The sequence below is a fragment of the Coturnix japonica genome, chromosome 8 (assembly GCF_054131305.1).
Source record: "Coturnix japonica strain WE chromosome 8, WE-NBRP24, whole genome shotgun sequence".
Classification (NCBI taxonomy): Eukaryota; Metazoa; Chordata; class Aves; order Galliformes; family Phasianidae; genus Coturnix; species Coturnix japonica.
The window spans coordinates 16,131,572-16,151,305 of record NC_140670.1 but is presented as its reverse complement, the minus strand read 5'-3'; the positions used below and the strand labels follow the sequence as shown (position 1 = coordinate 16,151,305).

The window sequence follows — 19,734 nt, the reverse complement described above, 5'->3', positions numbered from 1 at the left end:
TTATATATAAAAAATCCTCTTTAACTACACGTACCGGTGGGTTCTAGGCCGATTGTGAGCTGGTCGGGAAGCACAACCTGATCAACGCGCACAGCAGCAGCAACCACCCCTCTCGAGGGACAGGAAAAACTATATAATATGTGTATGTACACATATATATATATACATATACGGAGCTCTATGTCCACACACACACACTCGTTGCTCTCCCACGAGCCCAGGGGACGGCAGAGGCCACAAAGGACTCACTCACCCTGGGCAGACCCCAAGCAGCTGCAGACCTGCAAGGCCTCCCATGCTGGCTGATAAGGAGCGTGGAATGGGCACGGAAGCCACTGGGCACAGCCTGGGCAGTGGATCCTGATTGCACCCGGCAGCTGAAAGGAGGCAGGGCCAGCCCCTGTGCAGGGACATGGGCTGCAGCCCCAGGTGGGAGGGCAGGTACCGAGCACCATGTGCACACACACACACACACACACACACACAGAGGCACTAGGGTGGGAGACGCTCGTGGCACGGAGCTCAGAGCATGGGCAGCCCCTCCGCGCCAGGCAGGCTGTCCTCCCCTTTGTGGCTCTTGGGGGCCCGGCTGGCTCTCAGCAGCACCAGAAAGGTGTCTGTAGAGATGGCCCCGAACTCAAAAGTGAAGGTGCCATAGAAGACCAGAACGTCAATGATGAACACCCACTCGCACAGGGCGGCCACGTGCTGCAGAACAAAACTCTCCTGGATGAAGAACACACCGCCCGAGGACACGCTGGTCAAGGAAAGTATGGCCACATCCCAGGTACACACAGAGGACAGCGCCCTCTGCAGCAATCCCACCACCTCAAAACTAAACCCACCCCTTAGTCCCCTCCAACCCCTGCCACCTGCACTGCTCCCCAACCCATTCCCAGCCCCTGTACAGCCCTGCATCACAGCACTGCCCCTGCACAGGGCTGCACAGTCTGCAGCCCCAGTGTGGACCAAGGGACGTGCCCTGCCTGCAGGCTGCTGTGGTTTTCCTGTGCTGGGCACCTGCACAAAGTGCTTCTGTGCTCCGCTTGGGTCAGCCTCAGCTCTGTCAGGGCACTGCTATAGCTAATTCAGGATGTGCATTACCAAGGGCTCAAAATACCTGTTAATACAAACAGCTGGTTCCCCACTCCACCCAGCACAGGGCTGGAGCCCTGCCAGGCTGCCATACCCCCAGACCACACGGCATCAGGCTGGAGCCTGGCCCCACCTGGGCCCAAATGGCCAGGAGAAGGATACTGAAGATGAGTGTGACGAAGGCCACGGCGGTGAGGATGCTGCGCAGGTGGCCTGTCCAGTAGTGCCCGTGGGTCTTGGCTGCACGGTACGTGAGGACGGACTGCAGGAAGACGAACAGCATGCTGGTGGGGAAGGCCACCCCCGCCCCAATGTAGTGCAGCACCTTGGCGTGGTCCACCTGCGGGCACAGTGCGGGTACAGTGTCATGTTCCTTGTCCCCCATCCCAGCCTGGCTCACTCCCACCCCGCAGCCTTACCTGGAAGTTGCCCACCATGGTGAGCCCAGCAGCACAGAGCCAGCCTGCAGCCAGCCCCAGGGTGTTGAGAAGCGATGGCCCAATGCGCTCCAGGACGTGGGCGTACCTCAGCAGCCCCACCAGGATCACTGCGGGATGGAGAGCACCTGTCTGCACCAATGGCAGCAAACCCTGATGCTCGGCTGCCCCCCTCCGCACCACAGCAGGCACCCACAGATTGGCACCACACAACGCCTGCTCCCAGCCCGGTGCCACACACTCACCCATGAAGGAGCCCAGGCTGCAGATGAGGCTGAAGAAGCAGCTCTCAGGAGGCAGGGTGCCACACTTGCTGTGGGTACAAGGCAGGGCAGCCCTCAGCAGGTGTTACCAGGCTGCGGGGTCCCCCGGGGTCTGCTCAAGGATGACCCTGAGCACCCAGCATTCCCCATGCCCCCACTGCCCCTCACCTGACCAGCGGGATGTGATCCAGTGTGCAGCAGGAGCCGGGGCTGTCCAGGCCACACGACTGGTTGTAGTTCCTGCAGGGAGCAATGGATGTGCTGGGGAGCTGGGGGCCCCAGAAGAGGATCCCCATCGGGGTCACCCCAATGCCCCATCACACAGCCACAGAACCCACAGCGCCCGCCTGCAGCCAAAGCGGCTCAGCCAGCGCACGGTTAAACAGGATGGAGGTTTGGGAAGGGCTGGGCCCGTCCCGCTGTGTGTTTTCTGTCTCCTCATTTACTGGTGGCTTTGTTTTCCAACCGCAAGCCCGAGTGAGGCGTGGAGCCTCAAGGCCTGCCCTCGTGCTGCTCTTTGCTTTGGGAGCTTCTCTTTTTTTTTTTAAGGCAAGCAGCCCGAAGTTCGGAAGCATTATTCATCATTAACGTCTGTTTATGCCACAGAGACAAACACATTCTTCCCAAGGCAGAGTAAGCCATCAGACAGGAAATGGCAGCAGTTGTTTTTCTTTTCCCTCCTTCCAACTCTCTGGTGAGAATTAACCCGGGTTTTCTGGGCACGTTTGGGGTGGCACAGCGAGCTGACAGCTCCCTTCCCAGCGCCCATCCCCAGCCGGGTGCCCCCTGCAGCCCAGCCCGCACCACCAGCTTGGCCTCTATCAAGCAGGGCTCAGCCTTCCCCAAGGAGACACACGGCCCTGCAACAACCCGGACACTCGTTTCACCCTTTTTGTCCCCACACACAGGGCAGCCAAGCAGGGCTGCACACTCAAGGCTCCACAGCGCAGTGCTCAGCCTTGCAAGAGGCACGTCCCCGTGTGGCCCCACGCTGAACCCCCATGGGCAGAGCAGGTGATGTCTGGAGGGGACCCAGGTCCCCCCTGTGTTACTGGGGCCTGACCACCCCCAGCCTTACCAGTTGTGCACAGGGCAGATGTGGTTGTTGGACAGTGCCATGGCGTACCTGGGGGAGACAAGAGTGGAATCACTGCTATGAGCCTGGGTGACAGTCCGGGGCCGCCTGTGGGGCACAGTGCACTGTCCTGCCCGCATTGCACTGCCTTCCCGTGCCCGTCCCGAGCAGGAACCGTGCCCCTGTAAGAGGCTGAGCCCAGCTCTGTGCCACAGCTCCCTGCTGGGCCAGGCTCCGTCAGCGCCCCGTCCCTGCTTTCTGCTGGGGTCCTGCAGCGCTGCAGCTGCTCCCCTGGCTGCTCCATGCCCCAGCAGCGCTCAGCCTGTCCCCTCCCCACTGCCCGCTGCCAGGGGCTGGGGGCATTCAGGAGGAGCAGCCCAGTGCAGGGCTGCACGTGCATTAGATCGACCCCGCTCAGCTCCTCACCGCAGTGCTGGATAAACGTGGGTGCAGCACAAGGAAGCGGTAGCAGCAGGTGGGACGAGGTGGGCTCATAGTGCAGCCAGCCCCGCGGCGGTGCGAGGGGAGGTGTGAGCAGGGGGAGCCCCCCGGCACCGCCCGCGTCTGGCACCTCGCTGGTCACGGTGTCCCACCTCGGGCACGGGTCGGCCCAGCCCGCACCACTGCAGCCGCTGGGCAGATGGGTCAGGTTAGAAGGCACAGGTGAGAGGAGCCCCGTGTCGTCCTGGGTGCCACGTAACACAGAGCAGTGGGACAGAAGCGGGGCAGCCCCCACCTGGGGAAAGCCCTCGTCCGCAGCGCTGAGCCAGGACATGGGGGTGACGGCCGGCAGCCCGGGCCGGGTGGGAGCAGACGGGCCGGCAGCGGTGACAGCCCGAGCCCCGCACCGAGACACGAAACCCGCGTGTCCTCCGGCCACGAGCAGCCAGCCGGGCCGGGTCCCCGAACCGGAGCCGCGGACGGGCACGGCCGTGGGTACTCACACGATCCACATGCCGGTGATGGTGAAGGCGGGCAGCATGACGGGCAGGATGGCCCAGGCGGGCATGGCGGGGTGTCGCGGTGCCGGGCCGCCGACGGGCCGCGCTCCCCATGGGCAGCGCCCGGCGCGGGGCCGGGGCCGGGTACGGCGGGAGCGGGGCGGGAAGAGCGAGGTCGGCAGCGCCGGGACGGGCCGGCCCAGCTCCGCCCCGCGGGGTCCCGCTCGGCGGCAGAGCCCGCCCCGCCCGGCGGGCAGCGCGGAGCGACGCTGGCCCGGCCCGACCCCGGGCGCCACGTGGCGGCAGCGCCGCCGGCCCCGGAGCGGCGGGGCACGGAGCGGAGCCCGACCGCAAAGAGCGATGCTGCCCGCAGCCCCGGTACCGAGCCTATACCGCCCCGCCTGCGGCTGGCAGCCCAGCCCGACTGCACGGCAAAGTTCCCGTTTCTCTATCGGCTGGACTCGCACACAGAATAAGCAGCTCAGCGGGCCCTGGCTGTGCAGCCGGGTCGTGCCGTGGGAGCAGCGGCCGCGTTTCGTGCTCGCACCCCGACCCAACGCACCTCCCTGCTGCCAGGCCGTGTGGCTGCAGGCCCCCAGCCGTCCCGTAAGCAGCGGCTGTGCGGGCCCTGGCGGGGACCACGCTCCGCGCTCCAGTGCAGGAGCAGTGGGCAGCTGGCCGTGCCCTACCTGTGCCCCCTCCCGGCTCCAGCAGAGGTGATGTAGCACAGGGTGCTGCACTGCACACTGCGACCTCAAGATCTCAAAAACCTGACCCGCAATCCACGCCGAGCTCCTCCAAGGTCCGGGGTCACTCCATGGCTTTGAGTGGGCTACAGCCCTACACCGCTCCATTTCTAGGCCACACTCTCCCCCCCCCCCCCCATGCCGTTGCTTTGCTGCCCGTCCCAACCCTGTGCATGGCAGCAAAACAATGCCACCCACTGTGGGGATGCCGGGCAGTGCTGCAGCTGCTGCGGCCTCCAGCAGCTCCGCGGGGCCGGGATTGTTGGTGGACAATGGGCCGGGCAGCACAAAGCCCAGCTGGCTGCGCTGCACACACAGGTGGTGCAGAGCAGCGGGGCCTGCAGTTTCAGGAAGCAGCTGGCTTCAGCGCCACATTTATGCTTTGCAGTCAGAGCGTTTCTTTGAAGCAGGGCTTCTTCCCGTTACAAGGCTTCACAGTAAGTTCTCCTATTGACATATGCTGATTGCTGACATTTATGCCTGCTCCATTTCAGCTGCAGAAGTTCTCGGTGTATGTACATTGGAACGGCGAGAGGCGAGCAAACCCCGACTGCTGTGATGTCTGTCCAGCATCCTCTGGAACAACCGTGAGTCAGACCCATAAAAATGAGAGAGGAGTCCAAGACCGGAGAAGTGTTCGCTGGGACAAACCCCAGGGCCAGCGCCAGGACCTCCCCTCCTCCCCGGCCACACGCTGTCCCGGGGCTTCGGTCACAGAGGGTTCATACGGCCCGGTCAGTACAATGGTCTGAAGCACACACTACCTGCCAGCTCATTCCTCTTCTCCTTCCAGCTCACACTAACACAAGCAATTTCTCTGCTGGTTTCTTTCTGTAACACATGAAACTTCCTTATCACACAATCCAAACAACACTGAGATGAATCTGTTTTTCTCTGTCCATTCCTATCTGCCGTTTAGAGAAGACCGTCTAAAGCATAATTTTGTCTTTCTATCCCACATTCTTTACATTCCAGTCCCATTTCCTGCAGTTTCCCTCTGCTTTTACTTTGCGCCGCAATTGTCTGAATGGAGATGTAGCGGTGATCCAAGCGCAAAGCGGGTTTGCAAAACAGTCTGAAACACAGCGTCTCCAAAACAACCACCTTCAGGCAGCAGGAAGCGCTGGGCTCTGCCACGACACCGCAGCACAACGAGCAGTCCAAGGGCTGGCCAAGCGTCCAGGGATCAGAGGGCAGCAGTGCTCACACAAAGGCACTTTAGAATTGAGTAATGGTTTACAAAGAGTTAATCATCGAAAGGTTTCAGCGGGCAGCTTAGAAAAACAGAGCTGTAAATAGAAGTCAAGGCTTGGAAGTACAGGACAGAGAGGTTATAGAAGCACCATGGGCAGGCTGTGCAAAAATTCAAACACATGAAGGAAAATATCTGAAGGCAGGAAGGACTGTGGTTTTGGAAGCAGAGGAGGATGAAGAAGGTGAAATGAATGAAAATATCTCAGAAATGGTGGAAGGGGGAAAAGAACCAGCATTTATGAACGGGACTTTCCTATCTTGCTCGTCACACTTCCATTACGCAATATTTAGCCCATGAGATTTAAACAAATTCCAACTTCTTAAAACTTGTTATCAGGCCTGTAAGAGTCTTCTGGAATCCTCTGAGAACAGAAGGCGCTGATGCCTTGCACAGCTCTAAAGGCACCGTGTGGATCTTGCTACAGCACAAAGCAGAAAGCACCACAAGGGAAGTATCCGTGGCTGCCACATCCATGCAAGGGATCCCAGGGAGTCCAGGATCTCCCAGTACCCTTGATAATTCAGCTCTACTCTTCTCAAAGTTCTGGGCCACCAAATTACAACAGAAAAGGTTTGCAACACTACAGCACTCATTTACAGGATGTATTTATTACACTGTAAAAAGTCCATTGGATTTGTAAGCCATTTACCCCATATGTACACTGGCTGTACTCCCACCCCAACCTCGGGTTTCTCTCAGTACAGCATACACTGGGTTGGAGTTGACGCCTGTGTCCCTCCCAGTCACCAGTGGGATTTCTGAGATTGGTATTACTGAGAATTTAGCCAACTAATTCAGAGAGGAGGAAGAACTGAGATGCAGTGCTTGCCAGGCAGCCAGCTCTGCTCTGGACATGAAGGGATGGAAGAGCACGACATCCTTGCTGCAAGACAGAAGCACAGGAATGACAATTATCAGCTGCAGGAAAACCCAGGTGGCAAAGGAGGTGGGCTCCCAACAACCACAAGATGCATAAGGGTGCAATCTTTGCAGAAGCTTCCAAAAGAAAGCTGCTCCTCAGCACAGCAGACTCGCTGGGCATCTGCCGGCAGGAGCCACTGATCCCAGCATCTTCTCTAGCTGAAGAGGAGGGGACAACCCTGGGCCAACAAAACAAGTGGTGGACAATGCAGCACCGCTGTGCAACCCAAGGGGAGCAGCTCCCCAAGTGCTGCTAGATAGATGGCCATGGTGCTCTGCTCTGACATTACAAGGCTCTTCATTTCCTCCTTATCCGATTAACTAGGCAGAACCTCCTGAATTTGCTCTGTCCAGACGGCCTTTACATAGGAGGAGAGGAGGAAAGCAGCACTGTGCCTGCCAGGCTTCCCTGCTCCCTAACTGGTCAGGGAATTATTGCAATCTGTGTTGCAGAAGAAAAGCATGTGGCTACAGCATACAAGAAGCCCTGCATAGCAAGCTGGAAACTACACTGTGAGCAATCCTCTAAACAAGATTTTCAACCTGCTGAGCCCAGGCATACCCACAGCCCAAATAAAGCAGTGTGGCCAGAAGCAGGGGCAGAAAAGCTAGGGAACAGCTGTGAAATTGTCCAGGGATCGAACTGAACAATCTGAGAGGCAGTCCTATACTGTTGCCCCTCTCTGGTGTTAAATCAAGGCGTTTTCCCTTTTCACCAGATGACACAGTGGCAGCTTGGTCCCAGGCTGCTGGGTGTAGGTGTTGCCTGGTCCCTGAGATAGTGAAGGCAGGAAGGAGACTGGTCAGTGGAACTGGATACCAAGAAGGCAGCAGTCAGGAATTTCTAGGCAGTTGCCGCTAGAAAGGAACAAATGTGATGTGCTGCAGCTGCCCTTCTGTGCAGATTAACATCATCTTCTAAAATAAACACGCTCGCTATCAGAGAACATTTGGCCAGCATCCTCTGCCAGAGCCTCCTCAGCAGACAGTTCTCAGATACCTTTGAGCTAATTGACTTCAGAGGTTGTCATGGGGTCAGTGGGCCGTGGAGCAGCCAAGAGGGGAACAGGAGAGGTGGCTTCAATTAGAGCTGGGTTGAGGATGATTGGCAGAGTCATAGGTGGCACCCCAACCTGCAGGGGAGAGGCAAGAGGCTGCAGAATAAGCGGTGGCTGTGCTGTTGTAGGAGGTATGTCTGTAACGGGGCTTGTCTTTGTTGGCGCTGATGCTGTGAAAGAAGGAGAGGAAGAGTTGCTGACGGTGGGGGATGCAGGTGCAGAAGCTCTCTCAGACTCTGGAAGAAAGAAGAGATAAAAATACATCTTTATATAGGCCCGGGCAAAGTCAACTTCAGCCTTAAGTTAATCTAGACTAAGGATCAGCTTCAGGGACCTTTTCAAACTCTTTTTTATCCCCCCAGACTTTCCATTCCCACATGCCTTCATAAGGGGCTTTGAGGAGCAGGTGTCAATCACAGCATTCTGCCTTAGCCCCTATCCGCAGTAATCTCAGCACAAAGACCATAACCAAACCATCTGGAAGCAAAACGTGTTCCACAACACAGAACAGTTAGTCAAAGCAAAGGAAAGCGGATCTATGCTTTTCACATTCTGGGAAGATGCTTCCAGAAAGAAGAAAACGGGGACTTACCACTAGCACTTAGTTCAGAGGGCTTCTCCGATGGAGCTGGGTGGGTGGCTGGTCTCACATCCCCCACAGGAGAAGGGGGCAGGGCAGATGCTATTGACTTCTGAGGATGCTGCTCCATTGATACGCTGGGGACAGGATCTAGAAAAACAAACAAACAGTGAGACACTACACCACTTTACTCTCTTTTTGCCCACCCTCAGTTTTTCCTCTTGATGCCAAGCTCTCATATCCTCCTGAATGTATCATCAGTAACAACCAGGCACTATGGCAGCTGGGTACAGCAAGGTGCAATCAGGAGACCCAGACCTGTTTTTTTAACGTTTCTCATTCCCTTGTACCTTGGATGACTGTTTGTTTGAAGAGCTCATCTCGCAGCCTAGGTAAGAAGCAGTCAATGCGCTCCCAGGTGATCTCCCAAAGATCAGAGTATCCTGTCCGTGAGTCTGCACTGTGGAATATCCCAGCCGTGTCCATTACGAGCAGCATATTCTTCAGAGACTCTGGGATGGCCTCCAGCTGTAATCAGAGGCACTCCTTAGCACAGAGAGATGGGACACACAGCAATGAACAAAGGCTCAAAAAAAGCTCATGGGCTGCACTGAAAACAGAGGCTAAAGGGACACACTGTGGAACAAATGGGTTTGCAAGAGTTAAATTAAAAAAAAAAAAATCAAACAGCAAATAAAGCATAAAGGGTTAAATTCATGAGTGATTGTTCAAAGCGCTGCAGCACTTTCAGCACCTTACCAGTAAGTCACTGGAGCCAGCATGCATGTATTTGTCCATGAAGTCAAGGATTGTCAGCCACAAAGCAGCAAAAGTGGTCAGTGAGAGCAGCGGGGAGAGATGCTGTAGGAACACCTGGAAAAGAGCACAACCATTGTCAACCAGTAGTATCAAGGCTGCTGTTCATGGCTTGGCAAGCCAGTCTCACAAATCTGAAATGACCCCTCCCTGTGGCACGCTAGAAGGCCAGAGGATGCCAGAGGAATCCATTCTTCTAAGCTGCTTACACAGAAGAGTGAATCTTGTCTCTCTTGTCTGAGGTCACTTAAATTTTAATCAGCATCTCCTCCAGTCCTTCAGGCCCAGGCTTGTGACATGCATCACTTCACCTCTAGTATAAACTGTCTTTAATTAATGTTGAATGATTTACTTCTCTTCACTGTTTGTAAGCACCTTCCTGACAACTTTTCTGAACCCAAGGTCACAGAGACAGCTCTGGAAAGAGGGCACATCCCAGCAGCAGGTGGTGTTGGAAAGGCTCAGCACTGAAGATAGTCATACTAGCAAACTGACACCTCACCAAATCAGAGATGTTGAGAAGCAAACAATGCTGTCCTCTTGATGCAACTGTTCTCTGCTGAGCTTTCAGACAGCGGAAGCACACTCACCTTGGAGAGCAGAGTTGAGGCTCTCATCCTAGTTTCTTCCATTCCACCAACATCAGCTGGGCTGATGTTCTCAAGGAGCTTTGTTAGCAGAGGGAACAGCACCTGTTGGATCGACATTTCTTTGTGAAAATCTCATCCAGTCTTTTTCATCTAACCACCTTAAAAGAAGAAGCTGGCTTCTGGAACTCATTTCTAGACAAGGAGAATGAGGGAATCAGTGAGAAATGGAACATGTGGATTGATTTCCAAGAGGTTCTTTCAGTAGCCTTCACAGGAGCAAAGTAGGGAGATGCCTGTGTATTACTACAAGACAGTATTATGCCTCCTACAAAGAGCTTTGCTCTTCATGACTGCTGTAATACCTGCATGCCCAGCCCAACCAGGAGGTTACCTTATTGAAGCATGACTCCCACTCTAGGGCATCTAGGGCCTGCAGGTCATGTACGAGGAGGGCCCGCTGCAAGTAGGTGAGTGCCTGCATCCGTACTTGGCGTCGGGCATCACAGCATAGCCAGGCAATACCTGCAAAAAAGGGATTCAGTGCAGAGCCCACAGAGAAGGTGTCACATTCCCACTCACCTAGCCTAGGTACAGAAAGGTAATGAAGACCAAACACACTGAGGAGAAGGAACAAAATAAGAAGCATCATACCTGTTCTAGATCACAGACTGGGAATCTACCATCACATCCAGAAAGTAAGTTGGTAGCTAAGTCACACTAAAGATACCTTTCTGGATCTGACCCCATGTTGTTTTCTCATTTACACAGCAGACCCTAAAAACCTCTGCCTGCTATCTGCAGTTAGCCCTTGGCTCCTCCATTTTCCTGAGGGCTGATGTTGTATTGAAAGTCTCCCTGCTCACTTCTCATCACAAGGGGATGACTTTACCTTGTAGCAAAGGACACCAGCAGTTTGACCACAGTGTTCGGGAATCTGCTTCGATTTTCCTCCCTGAAGTCTCTAGATGGCGTTGCTCCTCTGCCCAGGAGCTGTAGATGGAAGCTGCTCGTGTGTGCAAGGTGTGCATGAGATCCAGGAGCTGCAAGTCAAGCATCACATTAAGTAACACAATTCTTGAAACAAACCTTGTCTTGGCTCCTCCCCAAACCAAGGCTAAGAGGATCCCAGCTGCTATGAGATAGTTTCAGGCCATTATCTGTGCAATCCCTAAGCGTTCAAGTACTGGGCATCTTCCACAAGATTACTCTCAGTCAGCAGCCATACAAATTCCCTCATTGAGGGAGTGGCATTCCAAAGTTCCCAGGAGAAAGAATGGAGCCTTGGCCTGCACAGAGTATTTGCAATACACAGCACATTGCCCTGCCTGGATTAAGGAGAACAACAGAGACTCAGCTATGCTGCCCAGGGATAAGTGTCTCCTCGCAACTTATTTAGTTTTTTAAAGCAGCATGAAACATGCAAAACTCTCCAATGGCAAATGACAGCATCCAAACAACTCTACTAACGAACTGTGGCCCAACAGACTAGTGCTAAGTCAGAGTGCCTATGTCTTCTCATCTTTGAAAGCCAAGACAGAGAAAAATAACTCCTGCATCCCTGTCCTCTGTACTTGAATACCCTGTGTCCCAGCCCACCAGGTTCTCCTCTCTCCATAAGCTCACATGCTCTGTCAGACTCCACCAATCCCACATGAACCTCAAGTCTCCAAACTCCCTTGACCCAAATTCATTGTATCTTCTTAGTGACTAACTCTTCTAGCTTTTCTCTCTCACTGCAGAACCACACACTGATACCAGCCCTAACCTTCACCACTCAGTGGTCACTAGCCCAAGGATACAACCTCCCCCCATACCATGAAGAATCCTGTGACTTCCTAGCAAGGTCCCAAGTGTGGGAAAGGAGAGGAGGAAATCCTTGCTATACTTACGTCCTGACTAACCTGTAAAGACACAGTGTGGTAGCTGGCAGGGATGCTCTCATCCTCATCCTCATCACTGTGTGCGTGGGCTTGGTGCTGGCTCAAGACCCGTGATCGCCGTGTGGAGCTCTCCTTTGGCTTTTTTTTTAACCGACTGGATTTACTATCATGTCTGTGGCTCTTCCCCCTTTTCTCCTGGGACTTAGAGCCTAGAAAGGTAAAGGCAGCAATATACAATATGCACACTCCATCACAAAATGCTTTCAGTCTTTCAACACATGCAGCAACCACTTTCTGACATCTCAGTGGAGGGTTCTACTCGTGTTAAGAGATATCCAGTGCCCTTCAGGAACAGTCTTCTGCATCAACAGGAAGCCAACACTTGCTGATGCTGCTACCTCCACATTAGGTACAGGCCTCTTGTGTTACAGTGACAGGGACTTTTCTCATAGAAGAATATTATCTGAGTGCTGGGGACTCATTCCCCAGCAATACTTCACACATCCCTTCATGCTGCCGGGCACTCTCAAGCCTGATCCCAGCTGTCAAATCAAAGGTCATCTTACCTCCATTCAAGCTCGCCTCCACAAAAATGCGGATGGTTTTGACACAGAGCTCAAAGTTCTCAGGTGTCACGTGGGCAGCATCTCGCACAATGAAGGACAAGGACTCTACACACTTCATGAGAGACTTTGTGTCATGTGGGCCCAAATCCAGCCCCACAGTCAGGCTGTACTGGTTGACAAGAGGAGACGGCCCCAGCCTGTTGAGCCCAGCACTGGGTTTAGAGGTGTCGATGTCATCTTTCCCCACCTGCAGGGCACAGCAAGAGGGTAGCAGGAGTGAGTAGTGTAATGAACTGCATGGCATGCATGTGCTGAAAGAACATTTCTTCTGAAACAATCTCCCTTTCTTCCACATTTTCCTCCTAGCTTTCTGCTCTCCATCTGCATCTTCTCCACATCCTCCCTTTACACTGTCAGCTCACCTTAGCTAGCTCTTCTACAGTCTTATTCTTTATCTCCCTACCACACCCTCTTCCAAAAATTAGGATAAGTTTTTGGCATCAGAAGCCCCTTGGTTACTCACCACTAGCCAGCCACTGTTCATCATATCCACATCTGTCACTGAGCGGTGCATCTTGCCTGGCTTCCCATGGTCTGTGTATACCTCTGAATCAGACGTGTAGCCACGGTCTAGGCTCATGTCACTTGGATGATAGGAGGAGGAGACCTCACTGTCTGACTGAGCACCTTCGAGACAAAAGGCATAGGTTTTAGAGAGTCAACTTGGAAGAGCAGCTATGAATATGGGAGAAGCAATCCAGATCAGCATTAGCTAAGAACCACCGGTGGGTCCTGGAAGAATCTGAGCCAGGCCTTTTACTCCTGGAAAAGGAAGAACAACTGTAACTGAAGTGTGCACAGGAGATAGCAGGAAACACAGACCTTGGCATTTATTCCTGGTATGTACATTTGTTTTTACCCTTCAGAAGGAAGGGAATTTCTATCCTTTGCTAAGTCACTTATCAACTGACCATGGATTTAAAAGTGCAAATTCCAACAACTTGATCCCAGGGGAAGAATCACACGTACCACATGTTTTAGAACCGCTGGAGGTGCCAGTTTCAGCCAAGGCAACTCTAAAGCACAACACAGAATGACAGGACTTGTGTGGCCTCTGAGGTCCCTCACACAACTCCACACTAATGCTGGTGAAGTGTTTCTCATTCACAGCAGTCTACTTCAGCATGTTCCATATCCACCTGATCTATCTTCCCTGAACTTCAAGATTACCTCGTATTTCATGTGTCCCAAGCTCAGAAATCCTCGCAAGGACTAAATTTAAGGTACCATGATAAAGTTATTTTAAACAAAAACTGTGGGCTTTTCCCCCATCATTCAACGTTATCTAGAAATCCACCAGCATCTAGAGTTGACGTGAACACAGCGCACCAAACATTTTCAGAAGGAGGTAAAGAGAAATAATGTTTTGACCTGCAGGATGCCATAGTCAAGTAGATTGTCCAAGCAGCTAAGACAGGAGCAGTAAAAAAAGAACTGGAAGAAAATAATCTAGTATTTGCTTCAGAAGGCAAAGGCCACAAGTTGTACAGCATACAGCATCAGGACCTAGCAAAAAAGTCCTAGAAAAGCAGAGAGGAGAACAGCCTTTTAGGAAAGTCCTTTTTTTATCTTATTTTATTTTTTTGCTGTGGAAGTCTGAAGATGTCAGCCTCAAACACACTGTCAGCTGGCTACAGCAGAAGAGGAACAGTTTGCTGGAAAGACTGTCTACTAACACATCAAGAGAAGTGGGAATCAGTGGGTTGGTCTTACAGGAATCGCTCAGGCACTCTGAACACAAACTGATCTGGAAATAGAAGTTTAAAGAACTGTTCCCTTTACCAAATCCTTAAAAAGAGGACATAAAGGAGCCAGTCCCCTAAAAGAGGAAACAGCTGGGTTTACATTACACACCTGGATGAGAGATTAAGGCTATATTACCCATGGCACTAAACTACAACCCCCGCAATATACTCCATGGGGCAGTGCAAAGACCTACAGCTGCTGCAACTGGTATCAGTTTTCCTCCTCACTGCTCCTCTGGGGATGAGCACCTGGACTGCTGCTCAGAGTATGAAGAGGTGGCAGAGTAGAGCCAGGGACAGACCATGGGGTAGGAGTGAACAGCAGGTGCTGGTCTTTAATCTTGATAATGTAGTTTAATATTAGCTTTGTTTTCTTGCAGTCCCCTCTGCTAATTGAAAAGATTGAGGAAGCAGCTGCTTATCTGGCAGGCGGGCATCAGATTTCCTAGCAAAAGCTGACCTATCTTACCTGTGTCGTTATCTGCCCTTGCTGTAACCTGCAGGGCTGCAGGTGGCTTTACTCCAGACCCAATACACTCCAAGAGGGTGAAGAGCGTGTACCAGTCATCCCCAGAATGAATGTTGGCAGCATTGGTCTTCAGCAGTTCATGGAGCCCATAGGCAACCTCATGGCTAACTCTGGACAACACATTTGGCTTCATCATGAGCAGGATACGTAGTGAGAGGAGAACCTAGCCACAGAAAGAGACAGCAAGAATAACAGATCCTATTATATACGCTCCCTTCTCCAGCAAAGTCCTCCTTCCTTACTATGGGCTACTTACAACTGCTGCTTGTTGTTACCTGCAGCACACACAGGCTAAATGTGGGTCAATCCCACAGTAATTCTTTCCTATGTTGCCAGATGTAGCAAAAAAAAAAACCCACAACACAGCAACATTCTTCCAAAAAAAACCCCTTACCTGAGCACTGATTTCTTCCCGACGAAGGAGCCGAATCGCCAGCCTCAGCAGCCCCACCACTGCCCTCTCCACTAAAAAGCAGAACTCCATCGCATTGACACAGAGGTGATAGAGGTGGTCTCGGACAGTCTGCCAGACACAGGTGACACGGTCCCTAGCCACAGCAAGGAGAAAAGGGTAGGATGAAAGGAGATGAGACAAGCAGGATCCAGCTACATCCCCCCCATCCTTGAACACTCCATACAACCTCACAACCTGGTATTTCATAACTTCAAAGAAAAACTCCAGCAGAGAGATATAAGAACAGACACATAGAAACAACAAAATTGTCAAGATCCTTACTTATTTAATCACTCACAAATCAACCAGGTGGGTGAATTCTCCCTCCAGTATTTAGTTTATATTCTCCAGATCGCATGATATCAAAGCAATAATTCATGGGTGAATAGTCCCTATGTTTGCATATGCTAGAACAGAATTGCTAAGCCCTGAAATTATAGCCACGTGCTGCTTCAGCTGGCAAACCAAGCACATAAGGAGCTCATTCCCTAGACCCAGTCAGCAGCTGCAGTAAAGCAGAGACATTTACGGGGAATATAAATGTATTTCAAGGTCATACCTATTTTCTAGTACAATCCTTAGAAGCATCTCCAAGCAGAAGGCAGCATCCTCTTCATCATATGTCTCCTCATCAGGAGTCACAGAGATTAGAGCCTAGAAAAGACAAGAAATGTTTGTGACTTGCAGCTCCTCAAAACAGGGGACCAGTGAGGAACAACAGAATGCTCTTAATCTGGGCAAAGCAGCACTCCAGTGTCTGGGGATGTTGTGCATAGTCCATCAAAAACACATTGGAGGTCAGGAGCCAAGCTAAGTATATGGAAGATTATATATACACGTGAATATATATTTTCTTTTTTTTTAAGTTTGAATTACATTTTTCTTTAAGAATGATAAACTCTGAAGAAGTCTCTCAGATGGGGAGGATTTCTGGCAGCCAGCAGCTTCTTATTAAGCATATTTGAAGCAACAAAAAGACAGACCCAGAAGTGATTACCCACAAGCCATCAATTTGCATATAAAGGGAGACAACATAAGAGGAGTAAGAGCAAAATCTTTCTCCAGAACTGAGATGGCACACAAAACTTTCAAACAGTTTCTGCTGCCAAAAGACTTTTACAATGTTTTTCACAATTTACTGTATTTGTCTGCTACTAAATGGCTGCCTGCACAGAAGTTACACGTAACAGACAAACTGATGTCTGGTTTCAAATCCCGAATAGGCTCAAGACATCCTCTGAGAACAGAGGAGCTAGGTGAGTATACAAAACATACGCATGATCACTCAGCAGACTTGTCCCATCACCCGTCTAGTCCCTTGCTCAGTATCTTTCTCACCTTCATCAGCTCCTGGAGAGATTCAAGTTGGAGGAATTTACTTTCTGTGATCAACTTCTCAGGATCACATTGCTGGAAAAGACAGAGAAGAGAATGATATATCTGGGGGATGGGGAAGGCATACAAACAGGTCCCCCACAAAGCACCACATGCTGCTGCAGTAGGTATTGAGAGTAGCTTCAACAGTTACCTAGAGGAAAATGCCTGAAAGCTAGTTCAATCCTTTAACATCAGTTATCCTCTAACAGCACTAGAAGGATTTTATCAGGGAGCTCTCTGCCCTTTTAAGAGGAACATCTGTCCATAGACTGCTTTGTCTTAGAAAAGATTAGTCATTTGAGAGTTTATAAATTCATGCTTAATTATAGCATAGTGGTGCCAAGGGCAGATCCCAGTTTCTTTTGCAGAACTGCCTCTACTTTTAAGTGTTACTACGTTTGCACATCATATCCTATAAGACCCTATAAGCTGGCAAAGCAGATTCACTCTTCTTTTCTTTATTACGTTTCCCAGGTCCTCGGGGAGCCTTGGAAACTGCCTAGAAACATGCATATTTATGCCTCTGTTACCTGCTAACCACATACTACTGTCACCACAAACAAAAGAAGGCTCTTTCACAGCCTGTATTTTACCTTTATGCACTCCAGAGCTGCTCGCTTTGCTTCCTGTGTCTCCGTAGATGGTCCTCTCATACCTGATTGCTCTGTCCCACTAAGGGTGAGCCAACTAACAAAACTCAGCACTGTAGATTCACCACTGCAAATCAGAAGACATCAGCATCAGTAAGAAAACAGTCAAAGAAGAAAAAGAAAAGGTATACTACTCTCCAAGAGGATATGCTGAGGAGCATCAAAAGTCTGCCTGAGCTACCTGCACCACTCACCGGTTAGATGGCGTCTCCTCACGCTGCAGATAGATTTTACCATTGGGATCCACAAAGTCTTCAACCTGGAAGACAGACCAGAATGAGTATATAATCAGTTGTCTACTTCTCTGTAGCCTGGTTTTACCCCTACAAGGCTTCAGCTAAGGAGGAAATACCATACCCAAGCACCTGCCCACAGCCAACCAAACCCAGCTCTTCACCCTTTACCCATGGAGTCACACCTTTCCACCATCTGGCAATACTAGTACCATACTCTAATACCTCATGCACACCTCTCTTCTGCACAATATTCAAAATGTGTTCAAATAAAATGAATGGTGGAATTTCAAATACAACAAGAACTAAAATGAGAAAGAAAAAAAAGAAATGCTGTGAAACAAGCTGAGCCTGCGTGTTACTTGAACATCACATTTCTTGAAAGCTTTCTAGATCAGAATTCACTTTACCAAACTCAGGCCTTCTTTGCAAGGGAGCTCTCTACCAATCTGAACTGATTCTATGAAAAGCCAGCTTCCCACTCCCCAAGTCTTTAGCTACCCGCGAGCTGGCTGTGATTACCTCTACCATGGCCTTGGGCAGCAGTTCTGCTCGGAAAAGCTGCAGGAGGGCCTCCATGATGTTTTTCCAGCCCTCCCGCAGAATGTCACCATGGCGATGGGCCAAGTGAAACACAGTCTTTGCTGCAATATGGGCCTTGGGATTACTTCCAAAAACAGTCGGCAGGTTCTCAATAGACTAAAGGAAAGAAAAGAGGCAGCAGTCAGCAAGAGCTGTTTCTTTCCCAACAGAAATCATGGCAGATTGATCAGAATTGACTACAGAAAAGGCAGCAATTCTTTGTACAGTGTTGTGGGCAACTAACTCAGCTCATATTTGTTTGACACAGAAACAAAAATAAGGTGGTTCTCCAGAGCACGATAAATCATTGCGACACTTAGACATAAGCTCTCCACTACAGAACACTTTGAAAGTGCTCACTGCAAACTTACTAATAACACTAACTTCATGTGCTATGGGAACTCACTCCAGAATTGAAGCTTTAAAAATGGCATCAATGCTCCTCTGGCTGCAACCATTACTGCTGGACATGGAAACTGTGGCCAAAACCATTCTGGACATGCGAAGGTGCTCTGAACACCAGTGAACAGGAAGCTAGTCACCTCCACATTCTTTTCTATTCCTCTTCTTTAAATAAAGTGGCTATACACAGCAATTGCAATGCTCAGTGGGGATACCTGATCACCAGGTTGATCTAGCTTGGGAAGTGGCTAGCAGCTATGCGACACTTCAATGTTCTTCTCCCTCTTTCTAACGGTTCCTCTTTGTTTTGTCTCCTCAGGCCCTGAAGATATCCATTCCTTCTCCCCTTCCACCAGACTGTCTCTCAAAATACTTGTTCAGTTGTCATATCCCTCTGTTGTCTTCAAGCCCTTCAGGAATTTAGGGCATCAGAAAGTAATTGCTGTATCTGGAATCTAGCCAAAGATAAGAACTCGCAGCTCTGTTCAAATCCAGAATTCCTTGACCCTACGTCATCAGCAAAAGGCAGAGTTGCTTAATTTTCACAGACCTAAGACTGCTCCATATTCCAGTCTCACAACTAGATGGGATGCAGCTGGCAATAGCTGGTGCCCCTGAGGGCTTAGTCTAGTTGCTTCTACCGTGTAAATCTGTGTCAAGTGGTTGTTTCACAGCAGAAATTCCTTTGCTTGTGTTATCTGCTGGTAGTCTCAAAATGTGGTATGCCTGGAGAGGATCGAGTGTTTCATCTTTACTGTAGTGCGATGTACAGGAAGAGGAAATCAAAAGCAACTGCACTGCTTGACTGTTGAGGGTTTTGCTTTTTGGTTTTTTTTGTCTTCAGTCAAAAGCCAGTCAGCAACAGTCGAGCTGGTGCTTTCATTGCTAACAATGCAGGATGTGAGCAATATAAAAAACATCCAGTTCAGACAACCCTATTTTTCTCTGCATTTTTGGAACAGCCAAACTCCATTAACTGGACTTACTTGCAGGACTGTTCTCTTTCTGCTATTGCTTAGAAAGATTTCAAAAATCATCTGTTTGGGCCATTCTACATCCATACTTTCACTCTAGAGAACTTGTTCCAGCTCACTGGGACTCCTCACTTGGGAGTATGGATGATATGGGATCTAAGTTTCCTCATATGAAATAGGTAGAATAAGCACTTTTATACAAACTGCTACTTGTGAATAAGTAGGAAATACCTCACAGTTTTTCACTGCGTTCACCAGAAAACTCAGGGCAGGAGCTGATAATTATCTACAGATACTAGTATAACTAAAATAAACCAACTATACCACTTAACAAAAGAAGAGAGCTCCAACATACTAAAAAACATGCTTCTTTCCCCTCCTTGCAAACTTACCTCACTGCTGAGGGCTGTAAACTTGCAGAGAGAAATTATGAGATTGTCAAACACATCACTGAGGCCATAGTGAGCAGAAATCATTGCACATTTCCTAGGGGAAGAAGAATGTA

General features: G+C 50.6%; 2 protein-coding genes across 9 annotated transcripts in view; both read right to left on the bottom strand.

The window, feature by feature from the left end:
* Positions 1-112: 112 nt before the first annotated feature.
* Positions 113-7,869, bottom strand: TMEM150A (transmembrane protein 150A). 2 transcript variants are annotated; one of them, XM_085554465.1, is made up of 7 exons: positions 7,734-7,869; positions 2,874-2,921; positions 1,964-2,035; positions 1,778-1,845; positions 1,515-1,642; positions 1,258-1,435; positions 113-746 (listed from the first exon to the last, which is right to left on the bottom strand). In XM_085554465.1, exons 2-7 carry the CDS (start codon positions 2,912-2,914, stop codon positions 523-525), a joined length of 711 nt encoding a protein of 236 aa, XP_085410591.1. In that variant the 5' UTR covers positions 2,915-2,921; positions 7,734-7,869; the 3' UTR covers positions 113-522. The 2 variants fall into 2 exon arrangements, with proteins under 2 accessions (XP_085410591.1, XP_015722148.1); XM_015866662.3 differs by lacking the exon at positions 7,734-7,869 and adding an exon at positions 3,815-4,491.
* GBF1 (golgi brefeldin A resistant guanine nucleotide exchange factor 1) overlaps positions 6,402-19,734 on the bottom strand; it is a 90,478-nt gene continuing 77,145 nt past the window's right edge. For 5 of the 7 annotated variants that reach the window (XM_085554382.1, XM_085554379.1, XM_085554381.1 and 2 more), the window contains 18 exons: positions 19,622-19,715; positions 17,794-17,970; positions 17,233-17,297; positions 16,982-17,105; positions 16,350-16,421; positions 15,571-15,665; positions 14,952-15,105; positions 14,498-14,720; positions 12,747-12,910; positions 12,224-12,470; positions 11,667-11,866; positions 10,667-10,817; positions 10,169-10,299; positions 9,778-9,879; positions 9,131-9,244; positions 8,722-8,899; positions 8,384-8,521; positions 6,402-8,027 (listed from right to left, as the gene is read on the bottom strand). In XM_085554382.1, coding sequence (XP_085410508.1) covers positions 7,741-8,027; positions 8,384-8,521; positions 8,722-8,899; positions 9,131-9,244; positions 9,778-9,879; positions 10,169-10,299; positions 10,667-10,817; positions 11,667-11,866; positions 12,224-12,470; positions 12,747-12,910; positions 14,498-14,720; positions 14,952-15,105; positions 15,571-15,665; positions 16,350-16,421; positions 16,982-17,105; positions 17,233-17,297; positions 17,794-17,970; positions 19,622-19,715 — 2,716 coding nt within the window. In that variant the 3' untranslated portion in view covers positions 6,402-7,740. The remainder of the gene's footprint in view (positions 8,028-8,383; positions 8,522-8,721; positions 8,900-9,130; positions 9,245-9,777; positions 9,880-10,168; positions 10,300-10,666; positions 10,818-11,666; positions 11,867-12,223; positions 12,471-12,746; positions 12,911-14,497; positions 14,721-14,951; positions 15,106-15,570; positions 15,666-16,349; positions 16,422-16,981; positions 17,106-17,232; positions 17,298-17,793; positions 17,971-19,621; positions 19,716-19,734) is intronic. The other 2 variants (XM_015866763.2, XM_085554380.1) reach the window with 1 other exon arrangement.